General features: G+C 49.4%; 2 protein-coding genes across 2 annotated transcripts in view; one reads left to right on the plus strand and one right to left on the minus strand.

Moving 5' to 3' along the window:
- Positions 1 to 12,868, plus strand: part of CASP9 (caspase 9) — a 25,201-nt gene extending 12,333 nt beyond the window's left edge. The window contains exons 7-9 of the mRNA XM_077151198.1: positions 6,506 to 6,685; positions 7,190 to 7,299; positions 8,358 to 12,868. Of these exons, the coding sequence (XP_077007313.1) occupies positions 6,506 to 6,685; positions 7,190 to 7,299; positions 8,358 to 8,450 (383 nt within the window). The 3' untranslated portion in view covers positions 8,451 to 12,868. The remainder of the gene's footprint in view (positions 1 to 6,505; positions 6,686 to 7,189; positions 7,300 to 8,357) is intronic.
- On the minus strand, positions 9,527 to 25,691 carry LOC143674879 (chymotrypsin-like elastase family member 2A). The gene is made up of 8 exons (XM_077151200.1): positions 25,562 to 25,691; positions 25,267 to 25,355; positions 20,642 to 20,739; positions 19,405 to 19,533; positions 16,054 to 16,190; positions 14,846 to 14,991; positions 13,259 to 13,411; positions 9,527 to 9,622 (listed from the first exon to the last, which is right to left on the minus strand). The coding sequence occupies exons 1-8, from the start codon at positions 25,599 to 25,601 to the stop codon at positions 9,605 to 9,607; spliced, it is 810 nt and encodes a 269-aa protein (XP_077007315.1). The 5' UTR covers positions 25,602 to 25,691; the 3' UTR covers positions 9,527 to 9,604.

The following is a 25,691-nucleotide window of genomic DNA, read 5'->3' on the forward strand; positions in this document are numbered from 1 at the left end:
ATTTAAAAAAAGGGGGGGTGGAGAGTTTCCTAGATTGTGGGACATGATGGCAGAAGTAGATAACAGAATTCTGTCCCAGGGAGTTTTCCTTGCCCTGGGCTCTCCAGGGGCTGGGGTGTCCGAAAGGTATATGGGGGCAGTGTTTCTTGCCCTTTGGCCTGATCTGTCAGAGCAGTGGGCAGTGTTATGACCCACAGCTACCCAGCTTGACCAAGAGGGGGGCCGTCCACACGCATTGACTTCTTTCCTGCAGAAGGTCTAAACCCTCTCCACCTCTCCCCAACTATCTGGCACATGTGGCATATTTTCTCTGTGTATGTTCAGTTGTCCCAATCGATTCCATCTTGGTGGAGACTATTTGGGCTGCCTGGGAGAACAGGCTCCTGTCACGTGATTCATCCAGCAAGTGTTTATTGAGCACTTGCGGTATACACCAGGCTGTGTGCCTGGTCCTAAGGATACAGTGGTGAACAGACTGCTCCCTAGAGTGTATAGTTTGGCCGGAACTGTATTATATCACTCTCATGACCTGTGCACCTGACTTAGCCATGAGATTGAGACCACTGGATCAGCCAGGTACTCAGCGCACAACCTCAGGCCAGCCACTTAGTCTCTAGAAGTCTCGGTAAATGGGGGGCAGTGAGAGAACCCACCTCATAGTGTTGCTGTGACTGATATCTAATGCACGAATTAGTGCATGTTTAGCACTTTCCACGTTTCCACATTCATCTTAATAACTGAAAACCTAGTCTTTCTCCTCCCCCACCCCAACCTGCCTGGGGCAAAGACTGTTGGCTGTGGGACATGCAGTGTAGCCCCTGGCACTGTGGAGAAATGCTCTTTCCTAGGGAAAATTTGGGTCTTTGTAAATGGGAAAGTTCCTAGGGCCACATCTCATGACTGGGACAAGACACATGGAAAAGAGCCTGGGAAGACTCTATGCTTTTTGCTTTGGGCTGTCCTCTAAACTCATTGTTAGGATGGCTAAGCTCTGAAGAAGAGCACTTGTACAAGCCAGTCAGCAAAAACTGGGAGTGGTGTTTTCTTCCTTCCTCCCTTCCTCTCTTTCTTCCTTCTCTCCCCACCTCCTTCTCCTTCCTTTCTTTTTAATTAATTAATTATTTTTTCTTAGCGCCTGGCATTCAAGAATCTCCCTGTGATAACACTAGCAGGATACAAGCTTAAGTAACAGATACCTCAATGTCTAAATTCTAGTGATAACACATCATTAAAATATCAAAATGTCCAGTTGCAACAAAAGATTACAAAACATACAAAGAAACATGTAACAATGGCTCGTTTAAAAGAGCAGGATAAGGCATTAGAAATCATTAATGAGGAAGACCAGACCTTGGACATATCAGACAGACTTTTAAAAAATGGTCCTAAATATGCTTAAAGAGCTAAAGGAAAATGTGGAAAAAGAACTAAAGAAAATTAGGAACACAAAAGATGTACACAAAGAGAATAGCAAATAGAGAAAGAAATTATGAAAAGGAACCAAACAGAACTGAAGACCACAGAAATAAGCCCTTTGGACTCCTTACCACGGCCTACAGGACCCTTGGTGGTCTGGACCCTGCTGCTTCACTTTCCTAGCCAGCGTGCTGTGCTCCACCCCAACCCTGCACATGTCCCCCAGTACGTCATAGGCTCTTGCCAAGGGTGACATTTCCTCATGGTGTTTAGCTACCTTGTCCCCTGGCTAATTATCAATTCTCCATCCTTCTGGTTACAACTAATTGTCACCTCCTCCAGGAAGCCTTTCCTAAATGCGAGGCTGGGGTTTACTGGCTCTTGCTCTCTTGCAGCCTCTGCTTTCCCCCTCCCATAGCACTTTCTCCATGTACTGGGATGGCCCATCACACAGTCAGCTCTCTGAGCTGGGGCTAGGGTCGTCTGCCCCCCACCCGGGTCCTCAGCATGGGCCTGGTGTGACGCTCTCACAGTATGTTGGCATGGTATGTGGATTCCATTAATTTGAGTTTGAAATATAACTATATAAAACTATTTATGAGAAAAATTTGAGATAATGTCGACTCCCCTGGTTAAAAAAAAAAAAAGCTCATTGGGAATAGCAAGCTTTCAAAGCTGGAATGCAAGTGATTAAGATGCCACCTTTGGAGTCGGACAGACGGAAGCATTTCCCTGCTTTGCCCCTAGCTTGGTGCCTTGTGTTTCACACCATTCCCACATGGTGGCACCACTGCAGCCGGAGCACAGGCACACAGAAATGTGCTCGTTCTCTGACCATGTCCAGTGGCACGTCCTCTCCTTTACAGGCATCAGAGCAGCTGCCCTGGGTTTTGTTGACTCTTTTTTTTTTTTTTTTTTTTTAATACATGGGCAGGCACTGGGAAACGAACCCGGGTCCTCTGGCATGGCAGGCAAGTGTTCTTGCCTGCTGAGCCACCATGGCCCGCCCTGTTTTGTTGACTCTTGTGTTGCTATTCTAAAATTCAGTGCTGCTATCATTTAAAACAATTAAAAAGAACCTCCAACATGTCATCCACCCCTTCATTAAGAGGTAGAGTGAGCACTAGGGATAATAAACTTGCCTCGGGGTCTGTACCTTGGTGTAGAAATGCTAGCGTGAGTCCATGCAGTGGCCAAAGCTGAGTGGCCACCATGATTAGGCCGAGCTGTTAATTTGGGGGCACCCCTCTTCAAAAAACCAGAGATCACGCTGAGAAGGCAGAATGCCCTCAGTGGCTGCAGTGGTGGGTTTGATGCACTGGGGGAACGTATCTTCCTCCTGCTTGATATTTATTCTTATGGGAAAATTAGCCTTGCCTTAAGAGAACATCGAATTGATGAGGCTCTTTAAGAATGAAACTGTAGCCTAAGCCCCCACGTTGTATTTGTAGACTGAGGACCAGGACTATGAATGAGGACACAGCTAGTGTCCATGCGTCTCGGTTCCCTGAGGCTGCCATAGCCAATTACCACGAAGTGGATGACTTGAAACAACAGAAATTTATTGCCTCATTTTTTGGAGTCTGGATTTCTGAAGTCAAGGTGTTGGCAGAGCCTTGCTCCCTCAGAAACCCAGAGAGTAGGATCCTTCCTTGTCTCTTTTAACTTCTGGGGTTTGCCAGCAAAATCCTTGTCATTCCTTGGTTTGTAGCTACATCACTCCTTCCTCCCCCACCATCTTCACGTGGCCTTCTCTCATGTCCATCTGTCCCTTCTCAGTCATACTGGATTAGGGGCCCACCTTACTGCAATATGACCTCATTTTAACTAATTCTACTTGCAGTGACTCTGTTTCCAAATAAAGTCACAATCTAAGGCACTGGGAGTTAAGAATTTGGGTGGGGGCGCCACAATCCAACCCATAAGTTCCTGTCTGATTCACACTTTCTGTTTTTCCCATAGACTCCTCTCTGATCCCACCGCCCCTTCTGCTTTTTTCACAGGTATCTCGGTGCTCTCCAGTATCCTTAGGCCACCCTCGTGGCAAACCCCTTTAGGTGCCCCTCCCCCTGCTGCTCCAGGCAGACCCTGCATGATCCTGCCCTCACATCTTAGGTTTCCCTTTCCTGTTCTACTTCAAGTCATTCCCAGACACTTAGGGCAGATTCCCGAATTTCTACCAAGAAAACACAAAAGTGGTTAACAGATCGCTCTAGGGCAGTAAACCTTCCGCGGATCCAAGAGGAGCCCAATTGCAGGTTAGGGCTTCTGCAGGAGGTAGCAGAAAAATACAGGGCGGAATCCCAGTCCCCTGCACATTAGCTGTGAGAAGGCAAACTACCAACAGTTTCTGAGCTTCCCATGTGTGAGAGGTCAACAGATGTTGGCTAGTTACTGTTATGGTAACTCTGTGCCCTTGCACGTGGGCCTGAGTGTCCCGGGGTGAACTGTGACCTCCCTCTGTCCTGCTGTTTCCTGCTTAGATCCAGCCACGCACACCTGCCCTCCTGCTGTCCGGGCCTCTTTCCAAAGTGACCACAGGTACCCCGCAGTGGGCTCTCGCATGGAGGGACAGTCACCCTGGCAGAGCTTCCTGCAGTGTCACCAGCCTGATGGCCGTGTGGCTGTGCTGTGCACCCCAAGTACTGCCCTGACCTCTCTGTTTTCTAGGCTTGCCTCTGCTTTAGGTGGTTTGGATTTTTTAAACTGAGCAATAAAAAAATACAACTTAGAAAAAATACCCAGAATCCTGCAAGCCTAACAGAGTCTATCTCATTTTTGCTCTTACCCAGGCCATGGACACAGTCTCCTTTTCTCATCTAACATGACTCCTTTAGCACTTTCCCATATTTCTGCAGTCTTCGCAGTCATTAGTTCAGGTGGCTTTATAATGTTCCATCTTAGTGATATGCAATTACTTAGGAAGCTATTTTTCTCATGCTGGCCACTTAGCAATTTCACTTTGGGGCTGTGTCTTTATACATAGAGCTTTTGGTTTCAGTTGACTTGTTCCTTTAGGATGCATTTCCAGGAGTGGAATTATTGGGGCAGAAGGCACAAAACCACTCAAAGAATGCTCTTCCTTGTGACTTTGTGTCAGCATTCAGCAGGCTCCTGAGGCCTTCCTTGAAACAGCCTAAGAAATACAAATACTATATATTAATGTGAGGAAAGAAGAAAATAAAGTTGCTTGGTATCCAGCAATGCATCCTGTGAGGTCTTACGCTCCTGGGGAGGTGGCCGGCCAATAGGCTTTCATGGTCCCAGCAACCGAGGCAGAAGGTCATAAGTTCCAGAGTACCCATGAGGCAGAAGTCAGGTGTGGCAGGAGAAATAGCCTTTCCTGGTACCACGATCTAAAAGACATTTCTCCCCTCAGTTGTCAGAAAGGAAATTCTGTGTGATGTGGTGGACAGAGTCCTCGACTATATTCCCACACACACAAAACCAGAGAGAGAGAGGAGTTGTGGTTGTAGATGGCTGTTTATTTATGCATGTCCTGGTATACATGGAGGGTATACATCTTCTCAGCTTGGGTTTTTAGCTCCTGAGACAGAAGGACCATCGTCTTATTGTGTCTTCCCTCCGTGCCTCTGTTGGTGTGTGTGTGTGTGTGTCCAGCATTTGGGTCATAAGCCATGTTGTGGAGCAGGCGCTGTGTAACCTGTGGCCTCTGTTGGTGTGTGTGTGTGTCCAGCATTTGGGTCACGGTGCTGTGCTTGGGGAACAGAGCACACTTCGTTGAACAATGTGAACAACACGTTGTTGTTAACCAGGTCAAAATAAATAAGAAAAACACGGGAAGGAGATGCATCACTTTCTTAGCCATGGTTGTCTGGTGGCAGTGTGAAGGTGGCCGGGCTTTGTTTTGGATCATTATGTTGAGATTTAATGTGTGGTGGAGAAGAGGCTGTCAATGTGGATTAAAAAAGCAACCCAACAACAAAATGAACATGTAGATATTATGAGTAAACTCTTAAGACCAAAAGTAGTTTGTGCTTATTAAAAAACAAACAAAATAATCAAAGACTTCAGAGGTATATAAAGGTGAAAAATATAAGTTCTCTATCCACCTCTACCCCCAATCCTGTACCTCAGAAGTAGCCACTGTTAGCAGTCTTTTTCCATCCCTGCCTGCCTGCCTGCCATGCTCCCTCCCTCCCTCCCTTCCTTTCTTCCATTGTCCATCCATCCCTATCCATCATCTAGATAGCTAGCTGTCTATCTACCTACCTACTTATCTATTCTATCTGTCTCTCTGTCTAGCAATCACTTTATCATCTCTCAATCATTTATCAATCTAAAAGTATAGGTTCAATAGGGTGTTCTAGTTTGCTAGCTGCCAGAATGCAACACAGCAGAGACGGATTGGCTTTTAATAAAAGGGGATTTATTTCATTAGTTCTTCAGAGAAAAGCAGCTAACTTTCATCTGAGGTTCTTTTTTATATGGGAAGGCTCAGGGTGATCTCTGCTGGCCTTCTCTCCAGGCCTCTGGGTTCCAGCAACTTTCCCCAGGGTGTTTTCTTTCTGCATCTCCAAAGGCCTGGGCTGAGCTGCGAGTGCTGAGATGAGGTATGCTGAGCTGCTTTGGCTGTGCTACATTGAACTCTCTCATTTAAGCACCAGCCAATTAAATCAAACATCATTCACTGCAGCAGGCACGCCTCCTAGCTGACCACAGATGTAATGAGCAACAGATGAGGTTCACGTATCATTGGCTCATGTCCAAAGCAACATAACCAGGCACCTTCACCTGGCCAAGTTGACAACTGACTCTAACGAGGTTCATAGGTCATACTTTATATACTGTTCTGTAATTGCTTTCAAAGCCATTTTAACATTTTCTACATTCTCCTTTTTTCTTCCCCTAATTCTATTTGATGAACATGTAATACTTTCATCACAGAAAAAGGTAAAGCTTCTGTTTCTGTTTCCTGCTTGTGTTTGCCCAACACTGAAACTCTGGTTCCAGGAGAAATCAGGCTGCCTCGGGCTGGGGCCAGGCTGGCTGGTGCCGAGACGTGAGGGGAGAAACTCAGGTGTGTGTGCTGCAGTGACAAGCTGCTGTTTGTTTCTGCTTCCTGCAGAGCAGAAGGACCATGGGTTTGAAGTGGTCTCCACTTCCCCCAAAGACAGGGCTTCCAGCAGCTACCCCGAGCCTGATGCTGGCCCGTTCCAGGAAGGCCAGGGGAGCTTTGACCAGCCAGACGCCGTGTCCAGTTTGCCCACACCCAGTGACATCTTGGTGTCCTACTCCACCTTCCCAGGTGAGTACCTGGGGAGAGCCTGGTTCTGCCTCTTGTTGCCATGTGACCTGAGATCCCTCTCCTAACCCCAGCCCAGGACGAGGTGAGTGAAGGGTGTGAAATTTGAGGAGGTGCTTGCTCTTGGGCTCACATGCCCATCTGGCTTCACCCATGTCCTGCCTCAACCTCTCAGCTTAAGAAATGGGATCGTAAGAATACCTCTGGGGCTGCCATGGGGATTAGACAAGGGATGGGCCCATCACTGAGCCCGGCGCCTGGCACCTGGTCAGCGCCACAGAAGTTAGTTTCCTTCCTTCCATCCCTTGGATGAGACACTCGACTTCCTTGGGGCTTGGTTGCCTTGTTGGAAAATGGGACCCATAACCAGAGTGACCGGGTAGCTGCGGGAATGAGATCAGAGACGTGGGCTGCTACTGCTAGCTGTGTTATGGTGCCAACACCCCAGACCTCTGGCAGTGGAGGGGGGCCCTGGCCCACCAAAGCTCTGCCTTTTTCCTTCCGAAGGTTTTGTCTCCTGGAGGGATACCCAGCGCGGCTCCTGGTACATCGAGACCCTGGACAGCGTCTTGGAACAGTGGGCTGGCTCCGAAGACCTGCAGACCCTCCTGCTCAGGGTGAGCCCTGCCTTCCTGCAGGAGAGGGGATGCTTGGGGTGGGGAGGGGGGCTGGTGGGGGAGGGCAGGACCTGCCGAGGATGAGCAGGGGCTGGCCCTCTGGGAAAGTGCTGAGGCCAAACCAAAGGCAGAAGACTTTAGGCTAAAACCTCTTGTCTCCTGCTGAGCCCTGACTTGCTGGAGAGTCAGTGGTTTTTCTTGATGCGGGCTGTAACTGCAAAAGACTGCCATCCCCTGCTTCTCCTCTGGGGTTCCCAGGCTGAACCTTCCCGCTCCCCCTGATGGAGCTAAGCCTCTGTGCAGGACTCAGTGGCTAGAGCACGGCTCCCGAGAAGACAGGTCGTGGGGCCTGTCCCTGCCCACTGTGTCCCACTGCATCGTTTCCTTCTACCCTTGGCCGCAAGAATCATGAGTCCCTCTTTAGTAGATCCCCCCTTGGGAGGCCCCTGCGGGACCCCTTGGGAAGGTGGGTTGATGGGGCTCAGCCCCGCTGTGGCTCCACTCAAAGCAGTTGCTTCCACCGGGGGTCCTGGAGCAGCTTCACTGCCTTTGGGAAGTGGCACTGGGGCCCTTCCTGCGCTGGCTGTCTGGTTATTTTGTGCCATGGGAAGGGGCCACAGGGGCTGGGGCCACTCCTTTCCTTAGGGCGGGGCTGGGGCTGCGCTTTGTTGAGCAGGGGAGGGAAGGAAAGCAAGTGCAGGGTGGAGAGGGTGCCCTGTGCCATGGCCCTGGGCCAGGGGACCTCAGAGACGGGCTGGGGCCCTGCGGCGCGGGGGAGGGGACAGTTGGGGCTGCACAGGGCAGTCAGCTCCTGGTCCTGAGATCTTGTCTTCAGACAAGCCTTTCCGTCCAGTTCGAACTTTGTAAATTTTTGAATTTTAAGTTTTTTGAACTTTTGGTTTAGTCAATTCTTCTGTAAAACTTTCCCCCAATAGAGGAGATCGCAGGCATAGTTGTTTTTAAGATGCTCATTTAGTGGCCATCCTTCTAGCCCCTCTATTGAATTTCTGCTTCGATAAAGAGAACCCCCAGGCCTTTCTCTGCTTGTGTTTCCACAGGTTGCTAATGCTGTCTCAGAAAAAGGGATTTACAAACAAATTCCTGGCTGTTTTAATTTCCTCCGGAAAAAATTTTTCTTCAAGGCTTCGTGAGGCTGCGGCCCCTTGCCGTGCCCCACCTTCCACCCAAACCTTCCTGCTCCTGGCCTGGACTTCCCTGCAGCCACGGCTGTCATGCACTGAAGGATTTTGTGGCCGTGGAGGGGTGCACGTCCGTGGCGGATCGGTTCTTGGCCAGCTCCAAGCTGTAGACAGTTGATGGGCAGTGAGGGAGGGGTGGGAGGATGCCATGGCCACCATGTGGCTGCTTCTGGGGCTGGCCCCTGTGGCCTGCGACCCCATTTTCTCTAGCCTCAAACGCCACTGGCACGGGGGGCCGGATGGTTCTCTGTTATGGGGGCTGCCCCGTGTCTTGTAGGGTGTTGAGCAGCCTCCCTGGCCTCTACCCACTAAATGCCAGTAGCAGCCACCCAGTTGCAACAAACAAAAAGGTCTCCAGACATTGCCACATGTCCCCGGGTGGGGAGTGGGGAGAGCGCAAAATTGCTCCTGCTTGAGAACCACTAATCTGTAGGAATTTTTGGCTGCAAACCAGCCCGCATCTCTCTGAGAGCGGCAAGCTTGGCACTGTTACAGTCTGTGCAGCTGGAATCTGAATTCTAAATGAAGTTTAAAAATTGTTCATTATTTTCCCTGTAATGCAATATTCTTAAAAACCAAATCTTAGGCGAATATGGACTCTCTTTTGCCGAGGCATCCCCCCATCCCTACCCAATTTTTGTTCAGACTCTTTGCTCTTCCTCATAAAGGAGACTTTTGCCTTTAAGAGTTTCCCATCCCTTATGTCATTTCATTCTCGCACGAGCCCAGGAGGGTGGCTGGGGTGGGAACCTGTGTCCAGGGAGGTTAGGTCCCTTGGCGAGGGGTCATAGTTAACCGATGGAGAGACCTGGTCGGAGTCCGAGTGCTTGGGCCCCAGCCTGTGCCTCCCGGTGCCTGCCTTCCACTGAACGGGCCGCCGTGCTGTGCTGTGCAGCAGTGAAATGCTGGGCTTCCCCAGGACAGGGCCCATCCTCACGGCCATTTAAGCCATCCTCACCCTGCCTCCCTTTTGCCTTTAGGGCCCCTGGACATTGGGATGGTTTGCTAATAAGACTCACAATGATGACTCATGGAATTGTCACTTTATTTTACTTTTTCCTTCTGCCACCTTTCAAGTCTGGAACAGTTCCGGCAACTTCTTTTGGTTAGTTATTTGCAATCACCTGAAGGACACAGGCAAGGAAATAAGCAGGTGAACCTAACAGGGCAGAGCTGTTCCTGGCAGTTTCCTGTCTTCTCTGGCATGGCCCACGCCGAAGCAGCCCCTGTTTGGCGAGCTCTAATGAACAAGATGCTATCACAGCTCTCCACTGACCTGCTGGATCTTCTGTAAAGCAGGAATCATAGCCTGGAGTGCTGTTTGGGTTTCAGGGGGTCTGTGAACCTCTACATGTTATGTGCAGAATGTATGAATGGGCATGTTCCTAGACTTCCCTCATTTCTCAGAGGGGTTGGGGCCTTGGAAAAGTGACCACCCACGGCTGTCTGGGAGGTCCTGTTATGTGCTAGGGGTGGGGGTGGGGCTGCAACCTTTTTTCCAGGGCTGTTTAGCAGTGTCCACACTTTTAATATGCTAATCCCGTGACCCAGTGATGCTGCTTTAGGATTCTCTTTAGCACAAATACTCAGACCAATGTGCAGGAATATCTGTGTAAGGCTGTTCATTGCAGCAATGTAAAAGTGAAAAATAGAAAACAGATTAGAGCTTCATTCATCACATTCAGCACTATGGAATACTATGTAGCCACTCAAGAGGCTGGCATGGGTGTATGTACTGACATGCAAAAGGTGTCAGAGTTTTAAGCGACAAATTATGTTGCAGGACAGTATGAAGAGTAAAATCTTATTTTTGTCAGCTGACACTGTGTATGTGTACACACACACACACACACACACACACATATGCACATAAATAAAATCCAAAAGACCACACATGAAGCTTTTAATTAAGATTCCCTTTGGGGAGTGGAATTGGAGGTGTAGACTAAGGGAGGACTTCTTACCTGATATACTCCTATATTCTTTTAATATTTTTATGAGAGTATGTATTACTCTGTAGAAAAATAAAGCCAATAAATGCTGAAGATTTGCTTACTGCTGTCATTCAGTAAGTGTTTGTTGAAAGAATGAAGGCCCCTGGTCCCTGGTCTCCTCCTGCCACTTCCCTGCTTGTGCTTCTCGCCAGCAGCTTCCTGACCTTGGCTGGTCACCTGTCTGGGCTGGGTGGGGCAGGAGCTCCCATGCATCCCTAGGGCTGCAGCTGTGTCTGACTTCACTGTGGCCTCTGGGCCGGGACCACTGTAAGGCCCTTCTTAGCCCCTCTGCAGCTGCCAGGGAGTGGGGGCCACCAGAGGACAGCTGGGGGCTTGCTCTCCCACTCCTGGAAGCTGTTCCTGGGCATCTGCTCCCGCCCTGGCTGAATGTGGGGCCTCTGCCCAGCTGCCCCGCAAGTCTTGCCTTCCCCACTGATCCCCATTGCTTTTAGCTCTGGCCTGCTTGTGTCTGTGACTGGGAACAGCTGATGCCAGGGTCAAGGAGCTGGGACAGCTGTCCCTGAGCTCTGCTCTGGGCCCCTAAGCTGTTGGCAGGACCAGCTGCATGGTGACCCGCCCAGCAGCTGAGGCTAGAAAAGGAGCCCAGGATTTGTCTGGGAAAAGTTCCCTAACTCCATCCAGTAGGTCCTAGGCTAGGCTCCTTTGAAATGCCGCTGGCACCTCAAATCTGGACTTGGACTTATCTTTGCTAACATAGAATCAGCTTTTCCCCTAGTTTGCCAAAGAAATGCAAATGGACAGCTACTCTTCCCATTCTTACATTTTTACCCCCCCCGACTAGTTTTTCTTGATTCGCTGGTGCCTCTGACCATTTGTTTGCAAAGAAATGCCAGCAGCAGACAAATGAACAAGGAGCCGGCGAGTATTAATGGCAGAGCTTGGAAGCAGCCCACCTGCTTATTTTGACAGTGTACTTTTGGTCCTGTGACCACATGCTCATGGCTGTGGTTTCCTATTTGATTTTATAATGGAGTGTCAGTTTAATTCAATTTAGCAGCTCTCTGCAAATTGAACTTAAAATAAAATAATGAAATCAGATGCCAACTTTCCCTTCCTTTGGGGTTCTGCCACAGACACAACTCCTGCTTGCTCTGCCTCCTAAGAACATTGAGCAGCTCTGGTCTTGTTCAAGTCCCATTGTACAGAAGTGTAAACCAAGGCAGTGGCAATGCTAGAAGGAGGTGGTTTAAAAAGCACCCCCAGTTGGCAGAGTGTCCTGCTCTTCCCCCCCACTACCCATCACCTGACAGCAAAGTCTTGCCCCCTCCCCCAGGTACCTGTTTCTCGTGACAACTCTTCCCACAGTGTTTGCCTCCACCTACTGCTCTTTGTATCCATGACACTCCAATACTGGTGTCAAGTTATTTTTTTTTAAATAAACAATTTTTATGGCTACTATTATAAACCAATATATGTTCATTGTTTAGGAAAAAAAAAGAAATTGAGCTGGTATGGAAACTCAGGAGGGACTAGTTTTGAGGTCACAGGAGACTGCTCCCTGGGGACATGCTCAGAATAGCAGAGGGGCCAACCCAGCCCGGTTTGCCTGGTACTGTCCTTGTACTAGAACGGGAAGTCCCACATTCCCGGAAACCTCTCAGTCCCGGGCAAACTTGACAGTTGATCACTGTACAGGACAGCTGCGTGCACCCTTCAGGCAGGCTCCTTTCCAATAATTAAGGCTGTGGGGGATCTAGAACTATCAAGCTTTAGTCTTTGCAGGTAAATACGTGTGCCAGTTTGAAATGCTGTGTGTACCCTAGAAAAGCCATGTTTAATTCTAATCCCATTTTGTAAAGGCAGCCGTTTCTTCTAATCCCTATTCAGTATTGTATGTTTGAAACTGTAATCAGATCATCTCCCTGGAGATGTGATTTAATCAAGAGTGGTTGTTAAACTGGATTAGATGGAGATGTGTCTCCACCCATTTGGGTGGGTCTTGATTAGTTTACTGAAATCCTACAAAAGAGGAAACATTTTGGAGAATGCAAGAGATTCTGAGAGAGCAGAACGACATAGCCACGAGAAGCAGAGAGTCCATGAGCCAGCAACCTTTGGAGATGAAGAAGGAAAATGCCTCCTGGGGAGCTTCATGAAACAGGAAGCCAGGAGAGAAAGTAGCAGACAATGCCACGTTCACTACCTGCCTTTCCAGATGAGAGAAACCCTGACCGTGTTCGCCATGTGCCCTTCTACTTGAGAGAGAAACCCTGAAGTTCATTGGCCTTCTTGAACCAAGGAATCTTTCCCTGGATGCCTTTGATCGGACATTTCTATAGACTTGTTGTAATTGTGATATTTTCAAGGCCTTATAACTAAACTAGCAACTTATTAAATTCTCCTTTTTAAAAGCCATTCCGTTTCTGGTATATTGCACTCCGGCAGCTAGTAAACTAGAATGACATGGAAGGATGGTATCTGAGCCTGTACACAGATAAGCAAAAATAAAATGCCCCACGGATCCTAAGAAACCGGGTCTTCACGCCTCGAGTAGAATCCTCTGCTTTCAATCCCTTTGGTCAAGACCAACCTCTGTGTTCCTTTTCACTCGACTTAACGCACACAGAGATTTGGGGGGCCGAGGGGGGCCCTGCAGGAGTTGGTCAGGTTCAGCAGCCCCCTCACGGGGGCCCCTGCCTAGCTCCCAGGAAGTGGGACGGGCCGCTCAGACCCCCGGGGGCCACTGCCCTCGGGTCCGGCCAGCAGGGCTGGGCCCCCAGAGCTCGGGGCGTGCCGGGTTCTTACCGAGTTGATCCAGTCGATGTAGTTGGAGACCCGTGTGAAGACGGACGGCTTGTGGTAGTAGTTGCAGCCCAGGGAGGACCCGAAGCTCACCACGCCGTGCACTTCCCACTGGCCGTTGGCCGCCTGGCAGTTCAGGGGCCCGCCGGAGTCCCCCTGAGGAAGGCCAGAGGCCTGTCAGGAAGGGGCTTGGGCGGGGGGAGGATGGGAGGGGAGGGGGCTGCGCGCTAGAGCCCATGTTTTCAATGCATTTGACCGGTTCCACGAAGGGACAGCATGACCCCCAGGCCCCAGGTCAAGGTGGTGTCATGACACCGACAGGAGCTAACATTTATCGAGGTGCCCAGAACTGAGCTAAGCACTTTATAGGCCTTAGCTCATTTAATCCTCACAAAGCCCTAGGAGGTGACTGTTGTTAGTATCCCCACTTACCTAAGGAGGGAAAGCCGAAGCCCTCGGAGGTCAAGGGACCCCCTGAGGGTGTACAGGTGGGCGGTGAAGGAGCTGAGACCTAATCCCATGGTGAAGAGGCTCTTATCACCTCCCAGTGGTTCCTCCCCGGGGCTAAGAGGGCACAGCGTGAGCCGAAGGGCGTGTGGAAGCCCCCACTGTGGGTGATGGGGCTCCCTCCTCCCCGCCCCTTAGCTGCAAAGTCTCCCAGACAGCAATTCCATCTGGCTAAGACACTTCTGTGGCAGTGGCTTGAGGGGGACCCATTGGGCCAGAAATAGGATTAATTTTACAGATAAACTAGAAATCATCTCAGTAAGCCCTGGCCCAGGGAATATGCACCCTAGGCTCTCTTTCTAATACAGAGGAAAGAATAAAGGGGATGGCAGGTTGATTCTTGAAGAGGATTGTATAACTATACAGCTTTTGCAGTGCAACTGTTGATTAGGGCACAAGGGTGCTTCAGTGGTAGAATGCTCGCCTTCCATGCCTGAGACCTGGGCTCCATTCACAGACCATGCACCCCTCACCCCCCCCCAAATATATATATATATGTGACTGTTGATTGTGAAAACGCTGTGGCTGACATTCCTTTTATCTAGAGCATGGACAGATGAGTAAAAGAAATAAGGACAAAAATAAATAAATAATGGAGGGCAGATAAGGGGTAAAAACACTGGGTAGATGGCAGTACTAGTGGTCAGTGAGAGAGAGGGATAAGGACTATGGCATGTATGTTTTTTTCTTCTTTCTTCTTCTTTCTCTTTCCGGAGGGATGCACATGTTCTAAAAATGATCATGGTAACGAACACACAACTATGTGATGACATTGTGAGCCACTGATTGTACATTTTGGATGGACCATATGTGTGTGACAATTTCTCAATGAAAATCCTTTTTTTCAAAAAGAGGGTTGGCAGGAAAGAGAGAACGCAAGGCAACCCAAGAAAGGATGCTCCAAAGAGTCTCAGCACGTCTTCTCTGGAGAGCACCAGAGCGAAGGCCTGTTTCTCCAGTGTCCGCAGCAGTTCCCACAGGCTTCTCCCGGGGGGCGGGAGGACGGACGCCGTGACCCGGACAGCCGCCCCGACCCCAGCACCTCTCCCTGCGGAGGAGAGGCCCCAGGCCTCCCGCACTCACGTTGCAGCTGGAGATCACGCCATCGCCACCAGCGCAGACCATGTTGGTCTTCACGGTGCTGCCCCACCAGCTGGGGCTGGAGCACGTGGCGTAGTCCACGACGGGCAGGAGGGCCTGCTGCAGGATGTCAGGGAGGGCCCCGTTGGCTGCAGGAGAGCAGAGAAGGTGTTACAGGGACAAAGGGTCTCCTGAGAAAAAAAGGAGGGAGTGGACACCTGAGGAACTTTCTGCCTAGCCCTGCTCTTTCTGGACCCTCTTCCATCTCTCCATCCCCAGAAATAGATTCTGCCCCGGGGCTCTCCGCCTCAACACACAGAGTGGTCAAACTTGTATCTTGATAAGCACGCAATGCCTCTCTCATCATTTCTGCCGAGTTTTCACGTGTCCTTGCTCTTGCAGGTAAGCCAATCGAGAAGGTGATATTAATTTATTTCGGTGTATGCATGTTGCTGTATCTTGCAACAAATATGCCACTTATAGTTTATGTCATGAAAAAAATGAAACTCCCTAGGATCTGTCAACTCTGGTGATTTTGCAAGGGAAAGGCAAGTCCTCTGTTCCTTCTTGGTGTCCTGGGTCATTGGATTTCTGACCAGCGGGGTTCATGTCAAAGGACACTTCCACCCAGCCAGGAGAAGGGTGAGACCAGGTGGCACATGGGACAGATAAGTTGAGGTGAGGACTGGAAGGTCTGAGGAGGGTTTGGGACCTCTGTGGAGGTCATGGGCTGGATGTTGTTCTGGCCTCTGGTCTTGGCTGGGACACAAGGACTCCTTCTCCCAGTGTCACCTGATGCCACGTAATCTCTCTAACCCTCATTCCATCATAGCAAAAGAGATGACAGTCAGCACACAGCCCTGACAATGTGCCAGACACCAGTCTGGGTGTTTCCATGACCATCTCCTCTGCTCCTCCCTAATCCCCTATGATGCAGCTGCTGTTATGGCCCCCATTTACTGACGAGGAAACCGTGGCACAGAGAGGCTGAGCAAAGAGCCCAAGGTCCCACAGCTACTAGGGCAGAGCTGGAATTTGAACCCGGGAAGTCTCACCTCTTATCCAGTCTATTCTACATCCTGCCCCTCCAAAGCAGCTGCCATTACTTCCATACACGTGGGGACTATGAGTGGGGAGAGGGCCTCTGGCCAGGCAGTGGGGACATTGCCTCCCCTCCCACCCAAGCCTTGGGGTGCCCAGTTCCCACTTACTCTGCAGCCGCCCCCAGCCAGTGACGTAGCAGGGGTAGTTGTTGGGGAGGATGCTGCCAGCAGGTGGGAGGCAGCCCAGCTGGATCTTGTCTGTCAGGGAGACGGGGCTGGCCAGCTTGAGCAGGGCAATGTCATTCCTGGGTCGGGAAAGAGGCGGAGCAGAAAGAGAGGGTTGGCTTTTCCTGTCCCCGTTTTATTTCTGCACCGCTGAACCCCTTCTATAGTGGAGCCTGATTGTGAGTCTTCTTTCTGTCGTGGCAAACAGGGATGGGGAAGGCACTGTGGTTAAAACCACAAGATTGCATGTGATCCCTGGGAGAGCTTGGAGCCCTTTGTTGCCCTGAGCCCTTTTAGGGGAACATTTACAGCAGGGATGGCAGGTAGGTTTTGTCTCGCAGTGTCCTGTCCGCAGTGGATTAGTCAGGGCTGTTTGACAAGGATTTCGAGGCTCTGTCCAGGTTCAGCAAGAATCCACGATTGCTTGATGATGTCTGTCCTGGCCATGTACTTCGGTTTGGAAAAACGGTAGAAGGTGCTCACATCAAAAGGTCTTTTTGCCTTCAGTCATTCTTCTCTCCCTTTCTCCTTGCACTTTGCCGCCAGATTCATCCCTTTGTCTTGCACTGTTGCTCAGAAAATCACAATTCAGGGATCGTGGCAGATTGTATTTTCCAAGGTGGTACAACAAGCTCTTCCGTCCAGTGTGCGCTTCTTACATGGTTGGCACTCTGCCAGGGCCCTTTCCTGGGAATCTGGGAGGCCTCTGATGAAGGCGGAGGTGATGCCACGTGACTTTCGAGACTGGCTCCGAAACGGAGACAGCTTATGCCTCTTCTTCCCGGGACTCTTGCTCTGGGAGCCCAGCCTTCGTGTGTGAAGATGCCGGCCCCATGGGAAAACTCCATGGGGCTTGTCTGGAAATAGTCCCAGCGGACAGACAGCCTTGACCCCCTGATATGTGAGTGTGGAAGATGATGGCATCTGAAGGCAAGGTCATGACAGCACCCCCCACTCCCCACCCCCCGCAGTGAGGACCACCCAGCTGAGCCCACTCAGAACCCTGAGAGATAATGACAAATGATTTTTGTGCTTTAAGCCGTTGCACTTTGGGGTGACTTGTTACGGGGCCATCGACAACTAGAACAGAGACTCCTGTTGACAGGACGGGGTTACAGGCCTCCGGGTCCCACATTCCCATTTCCAAGGCGCCACCCCTGCCTCTCGCCCCTGACTTCTCCACTCACATCCTCCGCCGCAGCCGGGCGGCTCTGGTCCCTGCCCCAGCCTGCCTCTGCCCATTCCGCATCGGGATCCCTGCCCTGGAAGTTCTCCCGGCTGGAAAAGCCCCTTCTCTAGAGCTGTGGGCCCACCCACATCCCCCCTCCCTCAGGACCTTCCTCCACACTGCCTGTGACTGTTTTACAGCTTCCCAGCGCCTGATCGTGTGTCTCGTCTAGTCCAGAGGCCCCGGGAAAGCAGGCGCCGCGCAGGACTCGTGCGCCGCTCGGCCTTCTGTGTGGGCCGCTGTCGGCGCTGGACAGCAGGCCCCGAGGCTTGTTTGCCGACTGAATGCAAGAACGCCACGTGTTCCGGCCACATGGCGTCCTCCTCTCTCCATCGGGCTGTGACGATGCGTCTGCTGGCAGATTTGGCAGCGTGAGCTCCTGGGCGGCCATTCAAGAGTGGCATATGCACAGCTGAGTCATGCAAATCCCAAGTGCTTCTTTCTAAAGGCCCTTCTGGAACCGCAGACCAGCTCTTGTGGATTGGAGATGAGAGGATGAGGGGCGGCTCTGGGTACTGGGGAGGGGAGGGGAAGCAGGGAAAGGGAAGGTGGCTTTCTATCTGCAGTGGAGAGATGACAATGACAAAATGACAGCTATGATAATGTACGGTGAAGGCCTGCTGTGACCAGGCTCTCTGCTGCCTCCATCATTCTCCATTTAATGCTACTTTTTCACTCTAGAACCTTGGACAAGCTCCTTAACTTCTCTAAGTCATGGTTTCCTTACCTGTAAAATGAGGATAACAGTGCCTCCAGCCTAAGGCTGTCATGAGGAGTAAATAAAACACGGGAAACACTTGGCACAGTGCCTGACACAAGGAAAGCAGAAAGCGTTGGTGTGATTATGAAAGCGAAGTCCTGTGGTTGACAGAAAACCTACTGGGAAGGCGTCCGGATGGCAGAGTTTCTAGAAGTCTGGAGATCCCCAACATTCCAGGCTGTCCTGGGCACAGATGCCATCAGTCACTGGAGTGCCTATTGCTTGTGGGATGAGAAAGGGGAGGTCCCTGAGCTCCGGCAGCTGCTTAAGTGTAGGGGTCCATCTAAACTCCACAGGAGTGACGGCCTCGCGTGGCTTGTTCGCTGCTGTTTCCCCACTGCCTAGAACAGAGCCTGGCACATAGTAGGTGCTCAGCAAATATTTGTTGAATGAAGGTGTGAAAGAATCTGTGGCTCTATAATGTTGTATTGTTTAATGCCACCTGAATCTCAGGGTTAGTGATCATGAAAGAGTCCAAAGCTTCAGCAAACTGTCCCGACCCCATGTGCCCACACCCAGGGGCAGAGGCCGAATTGCTCTTGCAATTCTGCCTAGACGGGGAGACAGATATGAGAGTTTTTACTTCTAGTGCCCGTGTCACATGCCGTGAGCAGGCCTGTACCGTGGGAGTGGGCCCCAGCAGGAGCGAGCGGCTCTTCTGCCAGAATTCCGGGGTGCAGAGGACCCTCCCCTCTCACTTCCTCCCCGCTCCTGCCCCTACAGGGAGACTAGAGCACGCTAGGACCACTCCCTCATTTGTTCAGATATGTATTCTAGCACTTACACCTCTTTATTGCACTGACGATAATGAGGATGATATGATGATAACTCACACATACAGACATGTGGCTCCTATTACGTGCCTGGCCCTTTTAAAGAAATATTATCATTATCAAATTTTTTGTTATCTCATTTAATCCTCACCACAGTCCTAGAAGTAGGCCATGTTATTATTCTCATTTTACAGAAGAGGAAACTGAAGCACAGAGAAGTCAAGTAACTTGCACAAGGTCACACAGCCATTATTCAGATCTAGGCAATCAGGCTCCAGAGACTGCACTCCTGGCCACGACCCCACGGTGACCTGTGCCTCTGTGGGTCCAGTGCCCAGTGTCCAGTCCGACCCCCACCCCAGGCATCCGTGGGCTGGGCTCCACCTTGGAGGGGTCCAAGTTCTCTTTCTCCTTCTCCCCTCCCCAGGGAAGGAGCAGAAGAGGTAGTGGAGTGGAGCTCGCTGCCTTCTAGAGCCCCCCCGTACCCCTACCCAGCCCACCCCTAAGCACACCCGGCGCTCGGCAGAAGGTACCCTTTGGAGAGCTGGCTGGAGTTCCAGTCCTTGTGTACCACGAGCTTGGAGACCGCGACGGCCAGCGAGCCGGGCTCTTGCGTGGAGAGGCTGTGTCGGCCCAGCACCACGCGGTACGTCCTGGAGGAGCTGGGAGGAAGCAGCCCCGAGGGGAGAGGGTCAGCTTCCGGCTGGCCTTTCCCCACTCTGAGCCCCCACAGGCAGGGACACCCCAATGCATCATCTCCAGACGCTTTAGTGGCCTCCTTTGGATAACTCTGGGGTGTGCCCAGGGAGGCAATGCTGTGGCAGCCACTAGTTGGGGCATGGGATATTGTTCCCCCATGGGTAATCAGTTAAAATATTAGATAAACTGCATAACCTAATAACTATAGCTATACAATAATTATAACTAGAATATAGTAGCAATAAACTATATTAGAATGTACAAACTATAATAATATAAACTCCATCTTATTATGGGAGAATGAGATGTTCACAGAGAAAATAGCAATCATTTGCCTCAAGGAATCCCAGCTAATTTTTCGGTTTAATATCCCTTCCCTCATTTTCAGCAGGGAAACAGATGCCCTGGAGGAATGACTAGGCCAGAGTCCCAAGGCTGGTGAGAATACAGAACTAGAAGCCAGGATTCTTTGCCTCCCAGGTCTCCATTATTTTTCCCACCACCTCACGAATATTATAAATTAGAGGGGGAGAAGGGGCCACCCCCAATGATGAGAGAGTAACCCCAACCCAACCAAACCTCCGAGAACTCCAGCCAATGCGGTATAAGCAGAGGTCATATAGGGAGGGAAGAGGACAAGTGAACAATGTTCTAGAGCTTTTTCTTTCCCTGGTGGCCTGTAGAATGGTGACAGTTAACTACTATTGAGTGCTTATTAAGTGCTAGAGCCTTTACATGCATCATCACGTTTAATTCACACTAAATTCTGTGACCCCCCCCCCCCCCCTTTCTTATGGGTGATGCTATCGAGGCTTGCAAAGTTGCTCAGGGGAATCTGATTTAAGATCCAGAGGCCACATTTAGTACCCCCAAAAGGGCAGGACACTCAATCCATGTCATATTGACCAACGACTAGATATAGACGGATTGAAGCTTGTTTCTCAGCTGGGCGAGTGGTTATTTGCAAGGCTCCTTTAGATAGAGCAGTTCAGGCCATTTGGGTTCCAATTCTCGGAGGTGAGCCACGGCTGGCGGGGTGAGCAGGCAGCATTACTGGGGTATGGCGGTTACCTGATGCAGTGGGCTGCAGTCAGGACCCAGTTTTGGGCCACCAGGGACCCTCCGCAGGTGTGGCGCCACTGGCCACTAGAGCTGTACTGCAGGGAGACCTGGGGAGAAGCAGAGAGCTGTGGTGGCTGAGAGAGCCAGGCCTCTGCCTCGCTCTTCAGCATCCCTGAGAGCAGGGCTAAGCTAGGGTAAGGTGAGTGAGGTAGTCGCCTCGGGTGCAAAATTTAAGGTAATCAAAATAAATAGCATTTTAATGCAATATTAAAAAAAATAAAAATTCACATAAAAATGTATGATGAGCAAAATGTCAAAATTTTGTATAAAAACAATGGAAAAATAACTGAACATATTTCTGCAGTTTGATTTGCTGGGTTTTTCCCTGTCTTGGAAGCTATCTCCTTAGGCCTTGGCCTTCAAATTTGAGACGTCTAAAACCAGTGTCTTGATTTCCCCCCACCCCCAACCTGCTCTTTCTCCATCTTTCCCCATTTTACCCCATTTCCCTACTTCACCACTTTACCAGCTGCTTAGGTCAAAAACCTTGGAGTCCGACCTGCCTTCCCTTTTCAGAGCTCTCATCCGGCTCCATCAGCAAATCCCATTAGCTCCACCTTCAGGCCATGCAGAGAGTCCTTTCCCTTCTTACTTCCTTGATGCCTAGTCCCGACCAGCTTCGCCTCTCACCTGGATTATTACTTTAGCTTCCTATCTGTTCTTCCCACTCTGTATTAGCATTTGCTAATGCTCCCAGAACAAAATAAACAAAAGGAATTTAGTAAGTTACATGTTTACAGTTCTGAAGCCATAAATATGTCCTAACTAAGGCATCCAGAGAAAGATACAAGGGAAGGCACGAGGCTGGCGCCTGCTGGTCCTTGTTTCAGTTTGGTTTCTTCCAGCTTCTGACACCAGGGGTGTCCTCTCTAAGCGTCTGTGAGCCTTCATTTAGTTGCTCCGGGACACAACTCTGGGTTTCAGCTCTTAGCATCTGCTGGGGTTCGAGATTTCTTTTCTTCAGGTTCTGGCTATTTCTGTGTCTTTGCTTAGCACCCAAACTATTTCTGCCTCGATCTCCAAATGTCTACACTGGCTTTGCTCTGAGTTCTCGCCAAATGTTCTCTCTTTTAAAGGACTCCAGAAAACTAATCAAGCCCCACCTTGAATGGTGGAGCCACATTTCATCTAATCAAAAGCCCACACTCACAGTCAGGCATGTCCCATCTCTGTGGGGATAATCTAATCATAAGTTTTGGCCCTACAGTCAGGATGAAAACATGGCTTTTCTGGGGTACATAATACTTTCAAACCAGCACACACTCCCACCCTCGCCCTGACCCACATTCTCTCAACACAGCGGCCGAAATGGTCCTTTTTCTCTTCTCTGCTTAGACTCTGCAGCGGTTCCCCATCTCTCACGGTGTAACACCCACTATTTGTCTGATGGTCTGACCTCATCAGCTTTCACTCCCCTTTGCTCTAGCCTCATTGGCCTCCATGCAATTCTGCGACCGCATGAAGCTTACTTCTGCCTCAGGGCCTTTGCACATGCTGTTCCTCCTGCCTGGAATCATCTTCTCTCAGGTATTAGCATAGCTCACTCCTTCACTTCCTACAGGTCTCTGCGTAAGGTTACCTTCTCCAGGAAGCCTTCTCTGACCAGACTATCTAAATAAGAGTGTGCACACATGCAGGCACACCCCTACACACATGTGCATGCACACGCACACACGTGCACACACACAGACATGCACATCTCTTGCATTAACCTTGTCTGGTACTGTGGTGCTCTTCATTGCCGTATCTATCACCAACTGAAGTGTTATGGGAATGTAGCCATTCAATTGTTTATTGTCTTACTCCCTCACTTTAATATAAATTCTACAAATTATTATTATTTTTTTATAAGATGAGAATGCATTAGTGTACCGTATCCCTCATAGCGCTTCAAGATTTTTGTTTTTAAATACAAAAGTTGTTTCTGTTTAGATTTGATAGTTTCATAGATGTGGGATGGAATTTTCAGGTACTGTCTCAGTCCCTAATGAAGCTGTCACAAGCCCTTCCCCTTCCTTTTTTCTCTTCCCGCCGGGGCAAAGCAGAGAGGAGCAGCTGCCAGCACCTACCCATGGGGGCTGATTAGCTCTTTGTCGCAGCTGCCTGCTTTCCCCAAACGTCCTCTCTGATTGGCCACTTGGCATTTCCTTGTTTGCTTAACATTAATGGGGTCTTACATGAACTGGCTTTTTAAAAAATGATTAAAATTAGACAAAATGAGAAAGAGATGATTCCTCAAAATTCTAAAAATAGCCTGAAACCATCCCTCAGATGGGAGGTTTTCTCGATTTGCAGGCAGCAAAGTGTGGCCGAAAGAGTCAAACCACACTTGGATGCCCACTTTCCCTCTGGCTGACCGGGTGACTTTGGGCAATTATGTAACTTTTCTAAGTCCTGGTTACCTCATCTGTAAAATGGGGATAAAAATACCTACTGTGCAGAGCTCTCTGGAGGCTTAAAAAGCACAATAGTTAACACTTTAAATGTCAACACTTACCATCTGCCAGGCACCGTTCTGAGCTTGGGATGTGAATTAGTTCATTTCATGATCATAGCAATCATAGCAAAATGAGGTGGGCAATCTTATTCCCATTTTACAGATGAGAAAACAGAGGCTGCTGATCTGCACCTGTACAATGGAGTCCAGGCCACAGGACTGTTAGATATTTTTAATATTATTCATGACAAAGGGAACTTGAATTGCTGCAGCTCTAGTAAGTGGTTGAGTTGGCCCCAGAATCTGAGTACGTAAACTTTATCACAGCCTATTTTAGTTATAAAGCACCTAGCACTTCATTTTTGAGGGTGTGGTGGATTGGTTTAGGTGTGTTGACCTAGGGTCACAATCTTCGGAAGGATGCAGTCTAGAATAGCCCCCTCAGGGAGTTTGGGGCTAGTTATATTGGAGCGTGAGGCTAATCCTGTCTTTGCTCAAAATTTTGGTATTTTGCTCATCATGGATTCATTTTTGCATTGTTTGCTTTTTTAAAAAATGGCACACTAAAAAATTGTGCATTTTAGTTACTGAGTTCTGTGGTCCCCCTTTAAATTTTGCACCCAAGGTGAGTGCCTCACTTGCTGTACCTTAGTCCCAGCCCTGTTAGACCTACCCACCCACCCCAATAAAAAATCCTCCCCAGAGAAACAGAAGTAGGAAGTGTTGAGACTCCTCTAATTGGTTCCCAAAGCAAGGGCACGTTTGTATAAGTTCTATCAATTGATCCAGAGGATGAGAAATATTTTTGTAGGCAGTATTGATTGGTTCTCAGCACAAGGATGTCCTCTGCTATGGAGGAGGGGGGTATATATCCCCTCTTCCAACTTCCCAGAGGAAAAAAATATCAGGGAGAAAAGCAAAAGAACTAGCAAAATACCCAAAGTCAGACATATAAATAGTGAAATATCAGTTGCCATGCTGTGATCGGAGCTCTCTTAATTGTGGGGCCAGATTAGCAGGTGCTCCCCATTAACTCCTGTGAAACATTCTGACTGCTTCCCGAGACGTCCCAAGCACTCACAGTTAGTGGGTGCTAGGTGCTCCCACAACTTTGTTGTAAACTCACCCTGATTCCCTTGCTTTTTGTTTTTTTTACCCCCAAACTTGTTTATGCCATTTGTGCATGTGTTGTAATTACATTATTTGATTAAACATGTAGCCAATGAATATGGAGTTCAAAAAGAGTCGTGAAGTCGTGACTTATAAGGAAACTAAGTTAAATGCTTGGAAGAGACTGGATATGAGTCCCTTTATAAATGAGATTTAAAAAATTGCTATTGAATTAGGCATCTGCAAAACAACTGAAAGATTGGAAGAAAAAGTCATAAAATCTGGTGGAGCTTCGTGAGTGTATCGAAGTACTGCTCAACTTCAAAGATTGGTAAATGAATGTATATTTATGTGTTCTTAATTAAAATAAATGTTTAAAGTTTATATGTATGATTTGAAAGAATTTTTTTCTAACCAATTTTTCAATTGCTCATTCTCAATCATGTCAGATAAGAGAGAGTTTCTCCTATTTATTTCGTCAGTGTAAACCTCACACATTTCCTTGAGAGTCCTACCACTAACAGATCCTAGGAATTTGTGCCTCTCCTCCACCCAGCATTTCAGTCTTGTTCTCACTATGATTATCTCAAGGTAAGCAGACATTTATTTTCATCGGTAACACTGACTTACTTGTAGATAAGGATTAATTTGCATAAACAGCACAGACTGGTTCCTCAAAGCAAAGAACAATTACATAGGTGATGAGGAAAAGTTCATAGGCTAGCAGGACATTTGCAAGTAAACATCTGATTGGTTAATAGAGTAAAATATATGTATGAGTCTGGGTAGATGGGTGGTGGGGTGAGGTAGCTCGAGCTGGAGAAGTGAGGTTGGGCAGCTGGAGCAGGCACCTCTCCTTGAAATGTATTTTATTGGCAGAGTTTCCCATCCTGCCCTCTGAGTTCCCACAAATCCTCATCTCTTGGCCCTCCAACCAATCCTCAACCGTTGGTTGGAGGGCCAAGGGGTGGGGTGGTACGAGGTGGGGGAGGGCAGGGAGGGAAGAAGCGGAGGGTGGTTGACTCACCTGCCAGGGCCAGCTGTTAGGTCTCACATCTTGACCTCCAACCACCCTGGACAGCTTGGGCAGGTAAGTGGGGAGCCCACAGCTGAGAGCTGTAAAAGAGAAAAAGCCATGAGTCCAGGGAGCAGTGACCCAAACAATGCAACCTACATTTGCTGCATCCCCAACCACAGATAGAAAAATCCTTGTTCTGGAAGGATCCCAAGGGTCATAGAGTACTGTCCTGGGGTGGGGGTGGGTGTCCCACCCCACCCCACCAGGGGACCGAGAAAGCAGCGCCTCTGGGGCCAGGGCTTACCTCCAGCCACCAGTGCGGACAGCAGTAGGGCCCTGATCATGGTGTGTCCGTGGAGTCCTGGAAATGTGACTCTTTGCTAAGTCCCTGGTTTTATGCACAGGCTTATCGGCCAGAGATACACGAGAAACGT

The sequence above is a fragment of the Tamandua tetradactyla genome, chromosome 2, assembly GCF_023851605.1.
Source record: "Tamandua tetradactyla isolate mTamTet1 chromosome 2, mTamTet1.pri, whole genome shotgun sequence".
NCBI classification, from domain to species: domain Eukaryota; kingdom Metazoa; phylum Chordata; class Mammalia; order Pilosa; family Myrmecophagidae; genus Tamandua; species Tamandua tetradactyla.

What these genes read in the sequence shown, in the direction of transcription:
- LOC143674879 (XM_077151200.1), bottom strand. Translation starts at nt 25,601, where the DNA reads ATGATCAGGGCCCTACTGCTGTCCGCACTGGTGGCTGGAG. An exon ending in GTCCGCACTGGTGGCTGGAG is followed by an intron (nt 25,356 to 25,561) that starts GTAAGCCCTGGC and finishes TCTCTTTTACAG; the next exon opens with CTCTCAGCTGTGGGCTCCCC. An exon ending in ACTGCAGCCCACTGCATCAG is followed by an intron (nt 19,534 to 20,641) that starts GTAACCGCCATA and finishes GCTTCCTCCCAG; the next exon opens with CTCCTCCAGGACGTACCGCG.